The sequence below is a fragment of the Linepithema humile genome, chromosome 4, assembly GCF_040581485.1.
Source record: "Linepithema humile isolate Giens D197 chromosome 4, Lhum_UNIL_v1.0, whole genome shotgun sequence".
In the NCBI taxonomy this organism is placed as follows: domain Eukaryota; kingdom Metazoa; phylum Arthropoda; class Insecta; order Hymenoptera; family Formicidae; genus Linepithema; species Linepithema humile.
In genome coordinates this window covers 21,961,653-21,982,874 of record NC_090131.1, presented here as the reverse complement: position 1 = coordinate 21,982,874, position 21,222 = coordinate 21,961,653, and the positions used below count along the sequence as shown (strand labels likewise).

Genomic DNA, 21,222 nt, shown 5'->3' with positions numbered 1-21,222 from the left:
CATTATTTATTTTTTAATGTTGTATGACTTAAAAGTCATTGATTCTTTTATTTTTAGTGACAAAAAAATTCTTAAAATCCGATATTAAAATTAAAATCGACGTTTCTGGGACATGTCCAGTTATCCAGTGGCACAGAAAATGATAACAGCAGGATAGTTGAGACTGTCAAAGGTATATGAAATTCATGAATGTCGCGACGTGCGCCGCGGTGTAGTGTTCAAATTATATTTAGTCCACAAAGAGCGCACTGTCACCAGAAGCAGCGAAAGGTTCAAAGCGAGCTTACTCTTGTTACGCACAGTTACTTTAAAAAGCTCCTATGTGAATTTGAATCTGACGAAATTCTTTTTTCCTTTATATTCGCCGATCGTCAAACGTCAATTCCAATATTTGAGGCAGCCTGCGGAGAAAGCACAATATAAGCCTTTTTGCCGCGATGGTTTATTTTATAGATTTAAATAATATTAAAACAAACAGAATCTTTAGATTAGTACCTAAAAATACTAGTTCCAGCGAAAATAAAATACGTTTGAAATGAAAAGTTTAAAAGAGAGTTATTCAGAATTTTTGCATTTGTATTTTACATTTATTAGCTGATCTAATCGTTATTAATTCTTTCATTATTTTATACTCAGCTTTGATACTTGAAAGTCAATACGCGACGAAGAATCTACGTGTAGCGAAGCAGCTGCTAAAAATATGCTTTATATCGGACATTCACGTAATTACTTCTATATCAAAGGAGTGCCCCAATTAGCGCTGTAACGAGATTACGGAACGTGCGTAAAAGAAGTCCTTTTTTCTCTTTTGTCCACGACAGCTTTAAAGATCCACGTCAGCCCAAAGACGAAGGAAATCCTGGACACCTTCGGCACGTTCGAGCTCGTTTGCAGAGGAGAAGTCATATTAAAGGTAAGCCCGCGATCGATATGCGGATTTTTCTTAATTTGCTCGACCAATGTGTACTCATCTACCCTTAATACCTCGATATTCCTAATCTTCTTATTTAATATTCTTATCTTGTAAATCCGACTTTTCGTCCTCTTCGTTGAGGATGAACGGAAAAAAGGGCCGTGCGGGTCGCAATAGAGGACGCGTCGAGCGGAGTTGTTGAAGTAGTCTTCCGTATCGCAGACGTCACGAAGCGACGAGTGTGTAGCGGCGACGGGATGGAGGGCGGCTTTCGTTTATCCTGATTGGCATTTCGCGGCGGGCAGAAGGACGTCTGGATGATCATTGCACAGAGCGCCCTGATTACGATCTCATCTCGTGCTTCGCGATATACAGCGTGAAACTTTTCGCCCGTGTATTCTTGCAGCTGGGCAATGTTGAAGTACGCGCCGGTCTTTGCATTTCGCCGCAATGGCAGTTTGTGGACGGATATTTACATTTTTGGAGTAAAACGTTTTTTACGATGACTTGAAATGCTTCCTTACGGCATATAATCGTTTACAATATCTTTTGAATTAAATTTCGCTTTATATTAAATTGGCAATTAAATTTGTTCGGCTTTTAAAACGTTTGAAAAACTTTAACCAAATATTTTTTTAGCAACTCTTTATTTAATGATTAAAAAATTTTTCCTAAAATTTCGCAGTTTTCTAGGCGGAAAACTGTTCAAGGTGCACTTTTCAGTTTTGTGGAGAAGTGAAATTTAGTCGTGAAAAGATTTTTCTAACAATCGAAACAAAACTTTTAAAAATTAATTGTTCGTCGGTTATCAAGCACATTGGAACTTAATTGCCAACTCAATAATTTAAAATGTATTTAATATAAACTCATTTTATATTACAATTTATCTTGATAAAGTTAAAAAATACAATTGTTCGTTTTAATATACTTCTAGCGTACTAAAGTTTTACTTCAGTTTTTACAGCATATAATATAAGCAGCGCTCTTTTGACAAAAAGTTTGACTTTCCCAACTTCAGCAATTACATTTACATTTTCAGACCCGGAAGCTGTGGATTGCGCAATTGCAATCGCACCCGGTACAATTTGCGCATTTCTCGCATATTCTCGCGACGTCTAGATGCATTATATCGTAGCTGCGAAACGCGTTATGTTCTCCGGGGCAGTTGCTTGATGTTGCACGAGTAGCACATCGTTGCGCGCTGTCTATTGTTTCCAGATGCGATCCGTCTTCGTTTTTCCCCTGAGAAACTAATTCGCGCATAAACCGGCGGCGATCATTTCAGCATCGCTGAAATTACAGCCCATCCATCCCGTCGACGTAATAAAGCGGATAACACGACAACGACATTAAGCCTCACGACTACGCTGAATTACACTCGCTGCTAATTCCAGACGGCGATAACTGCCGCCTATTACGGATCGCTGCGATTACGCGATCGATTTGTATTACTCGATCGCACGACCGTGAACACGTCGCCGAGTCGTCATCAGACGGTCGATTAAGTACACCTGCGCGAGCGTCGTGATAGAGTGGTAGAGAGGCGTCGATGCCACGATTGAATCGTTTACCGTGCAATTCGGGTCAAAGTTCAGCGGTCGCAAGGGAGCGCGCGCGCGCGCGCAACTGCAGCGGGTATGCAGTTAATTAGTAAGATAGCGTCGGTAGAAGCTCGCACGGCAATACGCGCGTACGTACGTACGTCGAAAGCCGGTCGAGATTAAAATTCAATGCCTCTCGCCGCTGGACAATATACGCTGCCGCTGATTTGAATATTCACGAGCGTACCTGAGGTAAACGCATTCGCTGATCGCTATCGCCATAACGAAACAATACAATGCTTTTACCTCTGTTACATTGAATTCTGTTACAGGATGGCCTTAATCAAATCATTAATCATAAACATCTTCTGGTGATAATTTTTAGTTCGCAAATTTGACTAATTCTTGGATAATGTAATTTCGCAATTAATTTAATCCCATAAATTGTGTCACATTTTGCGTTAATAAGCTTGAAAGGAGTATTAATAAAGTTTTCATGGCATGCTTTTATAATGAATTAAAATGAAATATTAAAATTAAAAGTAAAAGTATAATATATATATATAAAGACGATAAATGTAATAAATTAAAAATGAAGTGTAAAAAGTGGAAAGCGTTAGAAAAACATGCATAAAATATTTCTTTTAATCCGATTATATATAATACTCGAATTAATCTTATCGCACTGCCGACGCAAAACTATCGTAACTCAAATAAATTTGGTTTTTTATTTTAGAATTTTATTTTAAACCAATTTTAAAATTATACTTAGCTTTTGCAGTAAATCAGAATGTATAAAATTCAGACAGTACCCGAGAAAAAATGGTATAATTGGTCAGATGTAAATATATATAATTAGTTACGAAAAGATGTAATAACATATGTAATTTTATGTGATCATATAAAATATTACATGTTATCAGATCTTTTCATAACTAATTATATATATTTACATCTGACTATTTTATATCATTTTTTCTCGGGTATTCAGAATATAATTAGAGTGTCATTTTTGGATTTGATGACAAATGTGAGACTATTTTATATGATAATTTTACATTATGTATAAAGTTTTACTAATAAAAACCGATTGATAAAATTATATCTCGGCGCGGTTATTTCTGTTTGAACTTAGACAACAAGACTTTTACATTTGATAAAGTATGTGAATTGCAGAAAAAGATGACAGTTATAAGAAACAACATTTTCCGAGTTACGATATTCTTGTGCTGATAGTGCGATGTTCTAACTCTATATGATCTTTGTTTTTCATAAAAATTCGCAGGGCAAAGGTCCTATGACTACTTACTGGCTGATAGGCGAGAAACCGATAAACAATAACGTGCAACAGGCAAATCCCACGACGACAAGCATCAGCCAAACATCGAGTCTTCAAGATCCGTCTTCCGTCGCCGCGCAAATTCAAACGGCGCAGCCGAAGCAACAGGAGCAACGCGCGTTTCCTCCCGCAAACCAGCAGCACAAGTTTCAGGGTCAGTCGGACCAGCAGCAACAGTACCTGGCCCAGCAATCGATCCAGTCGAGGAGTCAGGAGTCACGGCAGCAGGGACATCCGGGTCAACAGAGGCCACAGGAACCGCAGCATCAGAGTCTGGCGGCCCAACCGCGGGGTCAATCGGTCCAAACCAACCCGTCGCCAATACCGAATCAGATTCAGAACCAGAAGCCCGTGGCGATTAATCCGGCCTGTGGTCTCGCCATGACCGGGAACGGCGCGCCGAAGTCGGTGACGACGCGGACGGCCGCGACGCCGATCGGCAACTCCTCGCCGGCGCGCAATCGCGCGAGCGGCCCGCCGAGCGTGAACAATTCCGTGCACCAGGTGTATCCGGCGGCTGAAAGCATGCCCAATTACACCGAGAGCGGTCCCAACGCGCCGCTGCTCTTACCCGCGGGCGCGGTACCCAGAGTTTAGCTCTCTTAAGGCGCACTTCCGGCCTTGCCAGCTACTGGAGCCTGGACGGATATCGCTGGGAAGCCAATCGATGCCTGGGTTTATTTTAGCGAGAGAGCGAAATGCGTGACGTTTGAGTTCTTTCTCGTTATTGGCGAGAAAGAGTTCGGCGAAAGATGATAAGAGAGAAAGAGAGAGAGAGAGAAAGCGGAAATGAAGAACATCTTAATCATCCTAATTTATTGAAGCCTTTAAAATTGAAATTTTGCATTTTAGTATTTATTCAAATAATTTGTGAACATGCCGAGGTCACAATAATCTCGTTTTATCGATTGTGTGACGCATTTAAAATTAGCTAATTTGAATATATTAATTTGATTAATTGTTGCTTTCCACAGAGCGTTTATGAAACTAGAGTTATAATTGATTCATTAACAGACATATTTGCTTTTGATACTATGAATTCTGATTTATTACCGGCAGATCGTTAGTGACATGTTTAGCTGGCAAGGCGCGACTCTACATAGTCGGGAATCAAGTTCGCAGAAAGTGATCTCTTCCTACAAGGTATTATGGAACCAACGTTTATCGATAACGATTAGCACAATTTAGAACAAATACGAGTATCGCGGGCGCGACGATGGTTACCAGATCGCACAGTAAGAACGGAGATTGGAGAACAAGCACGGCTCGGATGGATTAATCTGAATCTGAGAAGAAAATCTGAAGCTGAAGGAGCAATTAATTATAAAAAGGTACGACCGGCAATGTACTTTGCCAAGGATACTTATCGTCTCTTGTGTATGGACACAGTATTATACCTGTCGCGTTCACGCGTTTTATTTATTCGTACCAACGCGAGCATTCTCCCGTTTTTCCCAATGCGCGTATTTTCCAATGCGATTCATTTGCGACGGCACGTAAAATGCAATGAGCTTAGCTTAGCGGCAAGTTCTTCGTGTTTAGCCACGGCCGATACCTGATCCCCGCCGAACCTTAAAACTCCAAATCAATCCAATCGCGGGCGCAGGCGAATTTAGATCCCTATTTTTGCGAAGAGAGAATCTATTTTTCAAAAAAACAATTAATCGCGATTAAAGTCTTTCTCTGCCCACATTATTATCTCGACCATCGAGACAGACGAGTAATTGGGTCGAATCAAAAATAACTGTAACAAAATAGTGCGGTGAATCGCTTCGATTAATCGTATTCTATGAAATCTGTATAAATTTCCCTCCGATATCTTTTCTGTTTAATGAGATGACTTTTATTCCTCTTCTCACGTTCGCCTCCTAGATTCGTCTACGATCGCAAACCGTGTAAACATCACAAGGCATATATATAGGTCGGCTACAGTGTTTGTCGTTGCATGCCCAACATGACAAATATTACCGTTCGCAGTGTCGGCGTGCTCGCGCGACGTGGCGCGAGGCGTGCGTAACGCAAAATTCCGTACCTACACGTAAGATGTTATATATAAATATACAAAAGAGAAAAAAAAAAAGAGATATATATGTATACACAGGTACATGTATATGTTTACGAAATTAGATTATATATATGTATATGGCTGCAAAAAGCTAAAAAAAGTTACCGTAGCTACGTTGATGTTTAGGGCCACTCGTGAGCGAACGGAGGCTGGGCCTCTCGCGAAACGAGTGCACGATGTGTTTGGATGATAATATCGAGTGCGAGTACATATATCTGCGAATGCATACACACAGACACGGAGGCAGAGACACACATATGCATACGCAAGAGCGGGTATATGCACGTGCGGTCGCGGTTATTTAATGTATGGGCGAAAAGTGCAGGTAGCTGATGATTTTTCGCAGTTATCCTGTTGTAAACGTGGTGTAATGACGAGAAAAAGAGAAAGAGACAGACAGAGAGAGAGAGAGAGAGAGAGAGAGAGAGAGAGTGTGTATACGCGCACACACTTGCGGGTGTGATGCATCGTGAGGAAGTAAACTTCTATCTGTGTCAATCTCTCTTTTAACGATGTACCAATGAATATTCCGGTAATAAAGTTTAATCGTTTTCAAGACTGTCCAACAATTGACTCAACGTTTTATCGAAATCTCTGTTTATTTTCATGTGAGAATCGTTTTATTGGGCAACTACACGTCTTATCGAAGTGCGAAGAGTTCTACGTATATAAAAGTGAAAAAAAAAAAAAAAAAATCTTTGGCACGAGAGAGCGGCGAAAAGTATTATGTAACGCTTAGAATACGGCGTTTGCGAATATCCAATCGAGGTAAGAGCTCACGCGGGTGTATATCCCCGGAAATCCAGGTTCGCCGCAGCGAATCCCCCAAGATACGATTCCTATGTTGACCCATCTGCCGTTACTGAGTTGGTGTAGCAACGGGCCGCCCGAGTCGCCCTGAAAAAAACGTCGTCTCATTGGACTCGGTAATGTGTGTAAGTTTATCTCGGTAGTCCATAAAATATTAATTGATTTATTTCTCGGAAGAGCATTCATTAACAATGAAGTCTTCCAGCTTAATGCACATTTAACATTTCGCCAATGCGATCGCGTCGTGTTCGATACACTTGGCTATATATGAATAAATCATTATCTTACTTGACAGGCGTCGCGACCACCCTCGTAAGCGCCGGCGCACATAGTGGTATTCGGGATTCGTTGCGTGAAGCTGCGAACGCATCTTTCTTGAGGCCACACCGGTATTGAGGCTTCCATCAGCACTGTGCTGGCGGGCCCTCCGTAATATTGCGTGCCCCAACCTTGTTAACAATTTTTAACATAGATTACAAAATAATTTGCTTTTTTATTTCTTTTTGTTCACTGTTCAGATAATTATTTTTGTATATAAGATAAATGTCGAATGGATCGGCGAGCAAAGCGTTTTTTTAACATTTTAGGAATAATATTTTTAAATCCATCCACATTTATTTTATATTATTTTTTTTGTATTTATATAATTTACTTTATACAACTATATATTTTGTTTGTAGCACGGAAATAAATAAGAAAGTCAGCTAACTGTTTTTAATTAACAGGTAAGAGTTTTATTGTTATGATTGAAAGAAATACCTTTAACGACAATATTAAAATGTAATACATATTTTTTTGCACTAACCAGTGACGATGGCACTTTTATTCTCAAATGTGTGTTGAATGGGCGGAAGACAGATTGGCCAGATGTAGCTGTTAAACGTGGTGGGTCGATGGATTTTAATGATACCGATGTCGTTCTCGTAAGTATTCAATCTGAAATCTCTATGCATTCGTATCTCCGACACCGTAAAATCCAACGATCGCGTCTCTCCGGACTCGGTGAAATCGTACTCGCCGAGTCTTACCGTGATGTCGCGTGGTTTGTATCTGAAAAGATACGCGGTATATAACTGTAATCCGCCGTCGTGTAACTGTTCATTTTGTGGTTGCGACACAAACGAATTCCGCGCGTATATTACGGACGTTCGAGCTTCAGAAAGATACAAATGTGCCGACACGCCGAAAACATTACAAAGTCTAAGCGCGATCCCAACGGCGGACGCGGCCGCAGGAATATAAATATGCAGTGTCTGAAGCGCCGAATTCGTAATCGCGCTACATATATTGAGACGCGACAATGTATATTCTAAATATCATGTGCAAGTTCCATTTTTCATCGCAACTATCGGGTAGCCGAGAACAAACTTCGTCGAGATTTAAGTCGATAATAAATTTCGCAATAAAAAAAAAGAACCGCGCGAACTTTGTCGGTTATCTGATACTTGCTGCAATTAATTTTCTTTATTACAGACATAAGTCATAATCAGCTTATTTTATTATTAAGACTTGTATTAAACTCGATTGTACGCTGTCAATATACTTTGTTTGCGTAATATACATCGACGACAGCTACGCCAAGGTAACAAAGTCTTGGATTAATATTTTATAATGATAAAATGATATAAGATGCACAGATTTCAGCACTGATATTAGTTAAAAATACTTGAACTTCGACCTTACTTACATAGAATTAACGTTGTTTTAGATGTGTCCGTTCATTATTAAAGGTTACGACGCTTAATAACTTACCTGTAAACACAGTGTGCGGCAGTAAGTACATGTCTATCGGTGATCAACACACCCCCGCAATACTGAATCGCGCCTTGCCTGAGAAGAGCCGCCATCCACGGCCACTCTTTAGGATCAGCCGGCCGGCCACCCACGACTCTGATCTTTGTTCTTGCGCTCGTGCCGCATCCTCTGGGTCTTCGTGGATTTCTCATCTCCTCCTTGGTATCCGATAAAGTTGCGTTTTTCCGCAAAATCGTATTATTGTTGTCCGACGACTTGTTGACAGATGGTCCATTCTCGTCCTCATTCTCGGTGACTTTATCCCACTCTTCTCTGTCGTCGTCTGGGTCTGCGATAAAAGAATTTGAAGTACGTACTCTCACTAGTATGCAAACATGCTACTACTTCATACCGCGAAAGGCACCGATATTTATCAAGAAAGTACACCTTAAAGCACTTTCATCGAGATATGTTAACTGATGAAAAGAAATTTACAGCAAATAGTTGTACGTAAATACGAGAAAGTATGTGATTAATATCGTTATTTAACACAAAAATATTATTTTTTTACCATTAAGTATGTGGAGAAAATATTTGATTAATTTAAATATTCTACGAAATTATACCAAGCACCACTTTTCTCTGGTATTAAAATAATTATTTAAAAATTTTAATAAAATATTCATAAAATTATTAATGAGAAATAAGTAATTAGGTTTATACAAACTTGCTATCGCTGGTAACAAGCTGGCTAAATCATCATCAAAAACTTTTTCCGATCGAGCTGTCGCGACACTGTCCGGGCAACACACACCGACGTACCTACAATAAAGAAAATGTTAATAAAAGAACAATCGGTGCGTGAAGCACTATGTTAGCTTACGTCTGCTCAATTATGCACATATAATCCACGAATCGTGCAAAGTTCGAGCGGAACTCCTCAAGGACGCATCCGCTGAGGTGTTTACAGTGACCGCTCTGATTACCCAGTGCAGTGCAAGCTTGATACGTTTTCTAAATAATGTAAATAATTATTTTGTATTAAATATCAATTGGATTTGTAGATAAACGCTCTACACTAACACACCTGTTTAGTTGAAATTCCAGGACCTAGATTGATAAGCCGTTTGCCGCGAAAGTGCAGGTCGGAAATGTTTTCCGGAAATCGATGTTCCAAATGTTGAAGACGTGCTAGCCATTCCTGATTCCCGACCAGATCTGAGAAATATGGGATGAATCATATACATCGACGAACACATTGCACGTGAGTGTATACTTGAATATGTGAATAACATGAAGCGAAATTTAATGAGGACCATCGAGAATAGAACATCCGGAAGATATATTATCACTGTAACATGATTTGACTGTTTCCGTTGAAAAAAAACGTCTTTCGAGACTTTCGCAACGTAAAAGCAGAACTCGATTTGTTATTCAGCAGCGACTCACAACCGCAATATTATATTTGCTTGTGGTTATATGTTTGCTGCATTTAATGCATACGCTCTAGAAAATATTGTGGCCAAGAGAAATGTGCATCTTATTAAATTATGACAGACTTTATCGATTTCTAATATAAAATTTAAAATAGCATTATTACGGTTTACAGTTTATAACGTTATTACAGTTGTTACATGGTTTCTAAAGTAATTCACAAGTATTACCGCGGATGCGGTATAATTTGACATACGTCAACTGTGTGTCCTTATTTTTTATTATTTTTTTATTTTTATAAACAATAACAATTTAAGGTAAAATTTACTCTCAAAATAATATTTATTCTATATATTGATCTAAAACATTATTTCTATCGTACAAAAACAGCAATTAAAATAATTTAAAATTAAAATTACAAATTAATAAAAATTATATTCATGACATATTATTAAATATGAAAAATTATTAAATATGAAAAATTAAGATATACATATATATATATATTATTAAATATGAAAAATTAAGATACTTAGTGCATAATAATGCTTACCTATAATACTTTCGTCGAAGGAAGTAGGAAGACATCGGCAATATTGAATATACAATGAAAATAGCACAAGTTGACAGATTTTTGCAAACATTGACATTGAAATTAATGTCGGTACCGGCTTTTGAATGACAACTGCGAAAGACGACGGCGGCTTTTTAGACAACCTCGACAAGCAGAGAACGGACAATGACTCCGAAATATGGAAAACCGTCACTTATATACACACGCCTGTATTATATGAAACCGCTCAAACACTTCTTCAAGTTGGACGCCCTTCACTAGGCGTTCGTGCATCTTGCTCTTGCGCGTTGTAAATTTAAAGAAAAATAGCGATGTATATATTATATTTTTATTCCTATTTATTCAGTGCATAATTATATTAATTAATTAATTTATTTTTATAATTTAATTTGCATAACTAACATAATTAACATATTTGAAGATATGTTATGTAACGTAATTGCATAATTAACATATTTGAAGAAAAAAAACTTTAAAAAAAAATGTATTATAAACTATTTTCCAAATTTACAGATTTTGATAAAGTGCTTATTGCAATACAAGCAATAAGTATTTAATTAAAATTTGCTTTCTCTTTTATAATATATTCTCTTTTATATTTGCTTTTACACTCACTTTGTCGAATTATTAAAAGTGCGCCGTGCGCCGTGCCGGTTCGATGTGTCGTTTCGACATCAGCTCTGATCATTCAATAAACTCATTACCTTAACGCCACATAATTGACACAAAAGGCTAAGACGGCAGATCAGGAGCCATTTCGTGGAAACGAAGAAGCTGAGAGGGAATTACGCGTGACCTGTCCGAACAAAGGTTAATTCATACGAATACTCGGCGCATACACTTGTCGAAGCGGGGAGTAATGGACGGCCAGTAACTTGAGAAATATTCGATTCCGTTCGACGTTTCATTAAACGCTCGACACGCAGACTCCGCATCGGCGTCGGGATCAGCAATACTCGCTGTCTCTAGAGCTGGAGAAGGATAGCGGGAATATGGACGAGGATATGGACGAAGTGAGTCGCGACGGGCGAGAGGAAGAAGCTCTCGGGAGAGAGAATGAAGAAACGGAGCTCTCTCTGCCGAGTACTCGACAGATAAATCCAATGGTCTTCCGTCTTCGTTTCTAAATACGATACTGGAGAAAACAGGCATCACCCACATACCTGTCCAGGCCATTGGCATCGCCGAGTCACACGCGGACGCACGCATATGCGTACGTTTAAGGATACGCAAGAGTGCACACGCTTGAGTGTCACATGGGACGACGATTTTTTTTTCTTTACGGAGTATTTACGTGTACGGTGAAAAATATGGGGGAGATGTCGCCGTAACGTCCGCTGAATAAATAATAAATTTTACAGTTAAACGACGGAATTTTCACATTGCGTTAGAAATGTATGCAAGGTGAGTGCGAGTGAAACCGGATCAATTTTCGGGAAAGTTATTCTAAAACTTCAAACAATAGTACTTTTAAATAAGTAAAAATATTGGGATTACCAGCTTTACCTCATATTTCCGCAAAACAATTTTTGTTATTTTTCAATACAGACAAATATTTTTGCATTTTTTTTGCAACCCGAGTCATCCGATTATCAAATCAATCAATGTTTCTTCACCAATCTCAGTACGCCACATTACTAATAAATAATTAAGGAACGATGTATTGTATATTACATATTATGGTAATGAAGTTAATTAAAATAAATACGACTATTAAATCGTATAATTATTAAAAAGATTTTAATTTACAAATAAAAAACAAAATAAACAAATTGTGAAAAATAATAGAATAATACAAATATTAGAAAAAGTAAAATTATTTAAAAAATAGTAAAAATATTTTGTAATAAAACTTGTGATATTAAATATAAACCATTTTAATATTTCAGAAATATAAGACTGCAATTGAAAGACATGCGCTCCAGCATTTTACGCAGCTATCTATTTATGTACGCGCCATTGATCGCTTCGAATGAGACATAATCTAAAGTCGACTATGCTGATAACAGATCGTTCTCATTCCGCATCTTTCCTTTTCTCGGAAATCGGAAGAAGTAAAATCCGCGAATCTACAATGATGAGAGAAATTTTGGAGCTACGCCAGAATTAAAAATGTGAGATAATTATTAGTTATTTTGTTAAAAATTTTTATTATTTTAATTTTTAGAAAATATTTGATTATTTTCTCTTCTGCAAAAAGTGAGCCACTTGATTTAATTATTTCAACGACATAAAACTTGGACGAAGCATTTCGTGAAGAACGAGAATAATAAAGCGTGTAGTATAAAACAGTTTTTCAATGTTCAAAAGGCACACGTTCTCTATGCTTATTTTCTATATTATATTCAACATGTACAAAAGACATGGTCTTCGAGTCTTCAAGTGCTCGCTTACTGTATTGTCAGTTTAACAGTAAATTCGTCACGTCGTGCTCGTCGCTCGCATCTCAAAACTCGTCTTTGACGTCGCACCGAAAAAGAGGCTTTCAAGACATAAATAGTTCTTCGTGGCAGAGATTTCGCATTTTACGAGATTCGCGTACGTTTTATGTGCAACAAAGATTGATTTGTCACAGAGCAATTTTATATGAACATCATGAATTTTTCAGAATGTTTTTTATTCGACATACGCGAGACTTTACTTCCGTAGAAGAAATATAATATTAGCCACTCGCGCCCTGATATTTTTTCTCTCTTTCTTTCTCTCCAATAATTCTTATATGTAAGTTAATGTTTCTCGATATATGAGAACAATATACTTATAATTTCGTACACATTAGGTATCTCGATCTGAGATCGGTGTACAATCTAACTGTCTCTTGTAGACTAATTTATTAAAAAATTCTTTATGAAAATAAATTAAAAATTTAGCACACACTAACATCCTGCGACGGCTCTTGATGCCATTCTATTTTTTTTTGAAATATAATATATTTTTAGTATAACTGAAAGCGAAAATCTAGATATTGAGTATCGGGATTACGCCTCGGTGAGAAATTGTCATCACCCACATGCTTGGCACGTCTCGGGATCTTCTATAAACTTGTTTTACAGGATCGGGAGCGCAGATCTTTATCCCGATCTGTTTGTGAGTAAGATTAATTTGACGTCTTATTTGTAATCCTCTCAGACTTACGAATTTGGACGAAGATGGATGTGCATAATGTGATATTTGTGATAAGATTATTTTGAGAATTTTATCTTTTATATTTTACTTTCACACTTTGATATTTTTTTATAAAGAGAAGAGGGTGACGACAAAATCGATTTACAAACAGAAAGTATTATGCTGTCGACTATTGCTTAAGTTTAGGTGTCGATGGATACATATTAAAATAACACATAAGGAACTTTAACGCGGTGACAACCCAATTTCTCGGCGTCACGTATCGACTTTACGACCTTTCTTCGGAGATATTCGATCTTGAGATACGTTTACGTTGCTTGATAGCCACCGTAATAAGAACCGAGAGGTACAAAGTGTGCGTGTGTCTCTGGAGTAAAAGAGTGACAAAGAAAAGAAGAAGAGATCGAGCGAACGCGAAAGAGAGAGAAAGAAAGAGACGGAATGAAATCCGGAGAGATTGGGGGCACAAGTCTGGGGCATTTCCATTTAAGGTTCCTCGTACATATCCCTTTTCTGCTCCGCGTGTCATTTTGGCACGCATAATCGCGAGACACTTTACACGCCGCTATCTGCGTCACTAAAGACGCCTGTTTATAGGCGCCTCTCTATAGAGGCAATATGTTTTTATCCTTTTTTTGTGAGAGTAAGAAAGAGATGCAATCTCTATCCAAACGATTAACTAAGAGAGCAGAGCTGACAATTAAGATTTCATATAGTTTGTTTTATACACGGGTTATTTTGCAGAGCTGTATCGATATAAAAATTAATAAAACTTCGACTCTAACAGAAATTTCCAAATAAGAATAAAAAATTTTTTCAATTATTTAGTAAAATAAAAGAAGACATATTATTTATTTGCTGTCTTGCTTATTTTTTTTTGAAAGCTTTAAGAAATTAATAACTTTAAATTTAGAAGAATCAGAGCAATACGTCCCTGTTTTAATCTTGAAAGTAAGTGTTAGATATTCAAAAAGGAAACACTGGAATAATCGGCAGGCTTTTATCGATCGCAATGCCGACGCTTTAAAGATTGTCAAGCATTTTAATGACAAAAAAATAAAAATAAGCGACAAGTACACACTTTTAATCGGCGAAATCGACAAAGTCGGAAGATTTAATACCGACGTTGACAATTACACAGAAGCATGAAAGCTCTGCTCTTTTCAGATAGATTAGAATACACGTGTACGATCCGCTGGAATTTAAATGGCCATGCCGATATGTTCTAATAAGGTACGGCCGGTGCAATAAGAAGCCAAGTACAACAGTCGGCGACCCTAAGAAACAAACAGAATGACCTAGGATCGATTCTTAATTACGACTTGCTTTAGCTCACGCGATCGTAGTAAAAGAAAAGTTACTACGCGTTGTATCACGAGAAGATAAAAATAGCTGCCTGTAAATTACGAGCATATTTATATTATTAGTCTTTTATCTCATTTCTACGCGAAGTTGTAAAGATTAATAGTAAAATAATAATATAAAATTTATAACAAAAACAAGCATAATACAATTGTAATAAAATAAGTCATTTTAAATTAAATTTCTTTTTAATTGATTCTTTTATCGATTATAATCGGGTTCAAAAATCGAGCACTAACAAATACTTTTCAAAAATTACTTTAGCAGCGAAACTTTGAATTTGCTACTTGTTTGTTCGTTTAGTGCATAATCATCTTTATAACGAATTATTCGGTTATACCGGCTTGTAATAGAATTGCTTGTCCTCAGGCGACACATAATTTCGATTTACATAACGGATAGGATATTACTGTGACGGCAATTAGCACGATAATTGCTACTTTTGTATACGGTGTAAATAGAGATCGAATTGCTGACAATTAACTGGCAAAACACGGATTGTAAATAAAGAGGGTGTTTAAAATTCACCACGAAAAATTAAAAAAGTTTTGCCTTAATGTGAGAAATGGCTAATCAAAGAGTTCCTAGGAATCACCGCACCCATAGGAAGATTAAAGAGGAGAGCGGGAGATGGAATAATAGTCGAGAAGGAAGCACGCGCTAACGAGATTTCGGCTTCTACCTGTCACGGCGTTTTCATGATTACGGGCCTAATGATAATCAAATGCGAACAAGGAACTAAAGATAAATCAACAAGGCTAACAAGACGAGAGATTGCTTTGGAATATAAGAAACAATATCATGTTTCAGTTGGATAATTGTTATTATTTCCGATTTCTTATAATTGCTGTCGAATTTTATCACCTTGCAATATTTCAGGATAACTTCAGCATAAGTGAATACAAAATTGTTAAATATAGAAGAATGTGAAAAAAGTTAAACTTATAATAATTTAATTTTGTTCGATAAAATTATTTAGTATTACAGGCAATCAAAAGAGCAATTATTGCAAGGAGATGAATCGTTTGTAAAAAGCATCTGACTTTTTTCATTTTAGATTGACGTTCGCATGTCAGACTAAAAGATGCTTTCAATGAACTTGTTTATCTATAAGTTATTTTTGTTTGGCTAGATTTCATCTGCAACAATTCATTAAAAAATGACGCAAAAGATAGAGCTCTGCGAGCAAAATATCACTCAAAAGTAGAATACCTGCAAATGGAGAGTCGTAAAGAATTTAAGCTATAAACCGTAAAATCGATGCCACGAATTTTTACTGTCTTGAGAGTTTATAACTCCATTGTGCCATTGCAGATAAGAACGTATATGCAGTGGTAACGCCCTCGAATTCTCGCCTTATCGCGAGAATAAAAAACAATTTTTCCTCAGCGCTTCAAGCCCGTCCATTTTTGTAGAATATTTCCAGCGTGTAACAATTTTTTTCTGCGACATTTGTTTTCTGATACGCTCAGGTATGCTGTTTTTTAAATTTTTGCATACATGCTTTAAAAAGTTTAATTTTTTCAACTCAAGGTAAATATATCAAAATATATTTATCAAAATATTTTGCATGTATACATTAAATATAATTTCTTTGCAGCAAGAAATCTTAAAAAAATCTATTTTACTTTTATATTTCTCAAACAAACATGAATTATAAAGTTGGGAAAAAGTTATAAATTGCAATAAGGATAATGAAGTAAATATAAAAAATTCATTAAAATATTTATTTATTTTATTTTTTGTAGTTTTTTTCTTATATTTTGAAGTAAATAACTGATATTATTATCGTAAATGGACAAAAGCAAACACCTATTATGCTTATTAATGCTTAATAGCGCCCATTCGACCGTCACGTTTCGGAAGAATAAACGAAGTGTGCACGAACAGCCGCCGGCGAAATGGGAAAGTGTGATCAAAGTTGACCAAGGAGGAGCAGAGAACTCGCTGCCATAAACTATCGAAACGTCGAAGCGGTAATGCCGACCATAATTTGCGGCGAGTTACGAAGCGAACAGTCGCATCGCGTTGTCGTGCGCTTCGAAATGGCATAATTGGTATATAAAGTAGAAATTAACTTGGAAGCCGCGCGCGCCGCGAGTGAAATTCCAAGCTGAGACTCGTGAAAAGAGCGCTCCGGAATCGCACATTGGGTCATTACCATGTATTTTTGTTGCTACGCGCATGTGTTTTCCGTTTAAATTACGACACTATAAAATCCAGATGAGCACGTGAATAAAATCGCAAAAAATACGGTCGAGTGTGTATGCACGTCCAATAATAACAACGGTGTTAATAAGTACCGGGAGAAATATCGATTGTAATTATCACGCACGCGTCACAACCAGTAAGCACGAAATTTACAATAATCGATAATTGCATGTTTGTAATTTTCGTGAATACTCCAGTCGCCCATACTTTGGATTAATTCCGAATTTTAAAGTGAATCCGTACTGAGATATTACTCGAAAATAATTTTAAATTGGTTTTCCATCGTGTTACCCGTCGCGTATTGTGCGCTAAAAATTTTGCCAAAACATGTACGCAACTACACTTTATTTATTAAAACATTCAAAATATCAATCATTGTGGAATTTAAAAAAAAATTCACGGTATTTTGCTATTTAAAGAATTGTTTTGTAGTTAACAAGTAAACTTTTTGAATATTTCTTTGTTTTTCAAGTATATTTAAATTTACTTATGATTTATTTTTGATGAAGCTTTACTTAATTAATTCTTAAATACTTTTTGAAATTTAATATGGCTTTATTGGAGAAAAGCGGTATACATTTTGATAAATTCAGATTTTAACACCTTAATGCACCAAGATGGCAATTGCAACAAAAACTATATGCGTGTTTATTCGTATTTATTTAAATGTACGAGAAATAAGATCAAATAAAATACGTTATATCGTATCTACAAGAATCAGTAATCGGATACTGAAATTATGAATTTCTTTTCAATTTTCGTCTTGCCTTGAGCCCAATTTCTTTTCGGCCATACGCAATCTCACGCGATCCAAAAAACGCAATGAGAAAAGCAGAGGAAAAAGAGCGCCGAGACTACACCCTTGTAAAGTAACGAAGCTTCGTAACGTGCTGCTTAATTTCCGATAACTTACGAGATGCGCGCCCATACTTACTGTTGCGCTTCGTAGGAATCGGTGTATAAAGTAGAAATTAATATAGCAGCAGAAGCCGGAGTCTTGGTAAAAATTCGAAAAAATTCTCATCTGAAGATGCAAAAAAGGACTAAATAAAAGATTATGCACGATTATTATCTTCAAATTATCTTATGTTCGCGATGACATACACGCGCATGCTTGTATGCGCGAGGATGAGGGAAGGATACATAAATTTCCTTACCATACCTTGTAGTAATTAGCGCCGTTATCGAAGCACTTCTATGTGAAACGCAGGAATGAAGATGTCGAACCGGATCATTATCGCACACATCGCATCGTAATAATATCAATGATAGTAATATTAGAATTAGCGTAAGTAAAAGATCGTTCCATTAGTAATTAGATCTCAGGTTGCTTCTATTTTCTTTTGAGATTTTTGTCTCAAAACACAGTTAAGATTTTATTTAAAATAATACATATTATTTTATTACAGAATTTATATTGCAAAATGTTACAAAATATTTGAAATTGTCTGCACAGCGATAGATGTCAAAAGAAAAAGTCAAGATATATAAAGGTAACAAAATTAAATTATTTATTTTACTTTATTTTATTTTTGGTATTTGAAATGTTTTTTGTTGATGGTTTTCGTTTGCAAAAAATTATTATGTTCTTATGCATTGAGGACAGAAAACGACATTTTCTGCAAGCTTTTAAAAAGCCGATAAAAAAGCTATATTTCAAACGCCGTTTTTTTCAAGAAGCCCTCTTTTTCTGCAGGAAAAATACTTCCCTTGGGTTTCTTTCTGTTCGTAAATCAGAATCTGCCGTCTCGCGTGATCTTCTTCTCCCAGCCGACGTAGTTTCCATAAACGTACGAAAGGACCTGTTTCCCGACCTTCTGTCGATTATTATCTGTATTTTTACGATGTATTTCAAGAAGCCGATGTCACTACCGCTGACAAATTAATAATTTAACAAGACACTTATCATAGAGATCTCATCTCATCCAAACTTTTTGCCCCACGAGAGTCATGCATTTTAATGACTTCACCGCGAGACTTGAACTTTAATAGAACATATAATATAGAAGTATGGAATCACTTACATATCACTGATATATTTCGCGACTTTTACTGATTTTATTTGAACAACAATTTTTCCGTCTTACGATCGTTATTTTATTTGTTCGTCTACTATTCCAAAGCATTCCGGTCGATTAAAGATGGAGGTTTCACTTTGCAAAAGACGTCTTGCTCACGGCAAGAAAGCACATCGCCGATGTTCGGGCGAAAGGATAACTATTTTCTGCGTCGCCCAAGGATACATCGTTCGATCAGAAACTACCTGAACGCACCATCGGTCGTTCTACTTCTCGATCCTGTAAAACGCTGATGTGATATGATTTATTATTTATATTTGCAGAAATTACGTATTAAATAATATTTGATATCTTTTTAAAAATTAAACTTCTAACATAATAACGTAAGTGTTACACAATTTTCTTGTCTTTATTTAAAAAAAAAAACAGATTAATTTTGTCTAGATTATAGAATGCCTCATTGAATATTCATTGAATTTTTCTGAAGAACCATGTAAAAATGAAGACAAAATTGCGACATATAAAATTTTCATAAATATTACCTCCTTTAAATACATACATAAATTACAACAGTCTACATAAATTATTATAGTGCCGTTGTTTAAAAATTGTTCTGAATTTTTATTCTATTTTTTATTGTTATTTACTTCTTCAAATCATTTACTGGCGAGAAAGTGTGGGACAATTAATTACATACGTATTATTATCGCACACACTCGCAACTTCACTCGGTTTTTTTTACGCGCTATAGAATAATCAAATTTTAAGGGCCAATCTGATGTTCGATGGTCTCTTCCACTTTACACCCACGTGTCTTGTGGTCACGCGTAGACAATGATCCCACATCATTAAGAAGAAAAAAAGCGACCAACCGATCTCACACGCACCAAAATTCGTGTGGGAGTATCCCTTCGTTCCGAGGAGTCTCGTATTACGTATCCCTTTGTATGCGCATGTAAATCTGCTGGCAACGGCGTAGAAACGAACAACGAAAAGAGGAGAAAGTTGGAAGAAAGTGCATGTCACCTCAAGAGCTTACGTTCAACGCGCATAAAACGCTGGCTCTTTCATTTTTATTTGAATAATACATTATTCATAAGGCATGAATTTTCAGTGCTCATATGTCTATGCATATTGTTATTTATAATTTTATATTCTGTAATTCCGTACTTTTGACTGTGAGCTATTTATTCTCGTTATTTAAGAATTAAAGCTAAAACAAGCTCATTTGCATGAAAACAAAAATGTGAAAATCGTGCCGTGATGGCTATTATTTTATGACAGAACACAAAGATGAGTAATGCAATGTTTTTGCCCTTAGCAAGAAAGTTAAAAAATTCTATAAATATGGAAATGGTATAGTCTCACTGGAATAAAGCACTCTCGTCCACCGATTATAGAAACATCAAAAATGGAGATTTGATGTATATTTTTATTATTATTAATACAGGCGTTTATATGCAGAAATATGATTATAGCTATAAAATTAAAGTATTTTTATTGTCGAATAGAAAGTGCTTCGACGCCATTGTGTGACAATACACGCATCGAGTTTGTATCCTATATGTATATACATTCTGCATGTGCCTCGAAATCACGAACGGTTACCCCATCCTTACTCTCCTTAAAATTTCGTGGTCGTATATCGTAACAAATGATACTTCATTGGTCAGATCTCTTTCTCGTGCAAATTTATGCCGATTTCTTATTCAACCTTTTCCTCACGCGCCTCGCTCAATTGAAATGGTTAAATTTATAATGGTTAAATGATAGGGTCTTGTATATTAAATGATACACTAATTCGTTCTTTTAATATTTTCAGTGTTGTATCGGTACACAAAAAGCATAAAAAATTTCCTCTAAACACATGCCTTGAATTATCATTCTGTATGCAATGACAAAAAAAAATAGCCAGTCAAATCACTTGTCATTCGTGTGATTTGTCATGATTAGGCGTGTTTCTTTTAACACAAAATATTTGTAGCGATATGATAAATGGTGATCAGTTTCATTGAAAAGCAGATAAAAATATTAGTGAGCTCATCTTCATTAATAAGCACTTTATTCATATTATTAAAAAATAAGTTGGAGAGAA

At 36.4% G+C, this 21,222-nt stretch overlaps 2 protein-coding genes and 1 long non-coding RNA gene across 6 annotated transcripts in view; 2 read left to right on the top strand and 1 right to left on the bottom strand.

The window, feature by feature from the left end:
• The window catches only part of LOC105671037 (atrial natriuretic peptide receptor 1), a 91,428-nt gene extending 85,014 nt beyond the window's left edge, over positions 1 to 6,414 (top strand). For all 4 annotated transcript variants that reach the window (XM_067352852.1, XM_067352851.1, XM_067352850.1 and 1 more), the window contains 2 exons: positions 822 to 913; positions 3,740 to 6,414. In XM_067352852.1, coding sequence (XP_067208953.1) covers positions 822 to 913; positions 3,740 to 4,390 — 743 coding nt within the window. In that variant the 3' untranslated portion in view covers positions 4,391 to 6,414. The remainder of the gene's footprint in view (positions 1 to 821; positions 914 to 3,739) is intronic.
• Positions 6,415 to 6,438: 24 nt separating this feature from the next.
• Positions 6,439 to 10,569, bottom strand: LOC105672315 (trypsin-1). Its single transcript, XM_012367176.2, has 8 exons — positions 10,390 to 10,569; positions 9,490 to 9,620; positions 9,286 to 9,416; positions 9,130 to 9,224; positions 8,421 to 8,751; positions 7,474 to 7,718; positions 6,957 to 7,117; positions 6,439 to 6,755 (listed from the first exon to the last, which is right to left on the bottom strand). Exons 1-8 carry the CDS (start codon positions 10,484 to 10,486, stop codon positions 6,594 to 6,596), a joined length of 1,353 nt encoding a protein of 450 aa, XP_012222599.1. The 5' UTR covers positions 10,487 to 10,569; the 3' UTR covers positions 6,439 to 6,593.
• Positions 9,539 to 13,621, top strand: LOC136999273 (uncharacterized). The gene is made up of 2 exons (XR_010889652.1): positions 9,539 to 9,666; positions 12,300 to 13,621. It is a non-coding gene; the product is annotated as an uncharacterized lncRNA (long non-coding RNA).
• Positions 13,622 to 21,222: the final 7,601 nt, after the last annotated feature.

Excerpts from the sequence above, each read along its gene's own strand:
- LOC105672315 (XM_012367176.2), bottom strand. The coding sequence starts at position 10,486 with ATGTCAATGTTTGCAAAAATCTGTCAACTTGTGCTATTTTCATTGTAT. Across the intron at positions 8,752-9,129 it reads CTTGTTACCAGCGATAGCAA|ACCCAGACGACGACAGAGAA; the intron begins GTTTGTATAAAC and ends CTTTTATCGCAG. Across the intron at positions 7,118-7,473 it reads TAAAAGTGCCATCGTCACTG|GTTGGGGCACGCAATATTAC; the intron begins GTTAGTGCAAAA and ends ATTGTTAACAAG.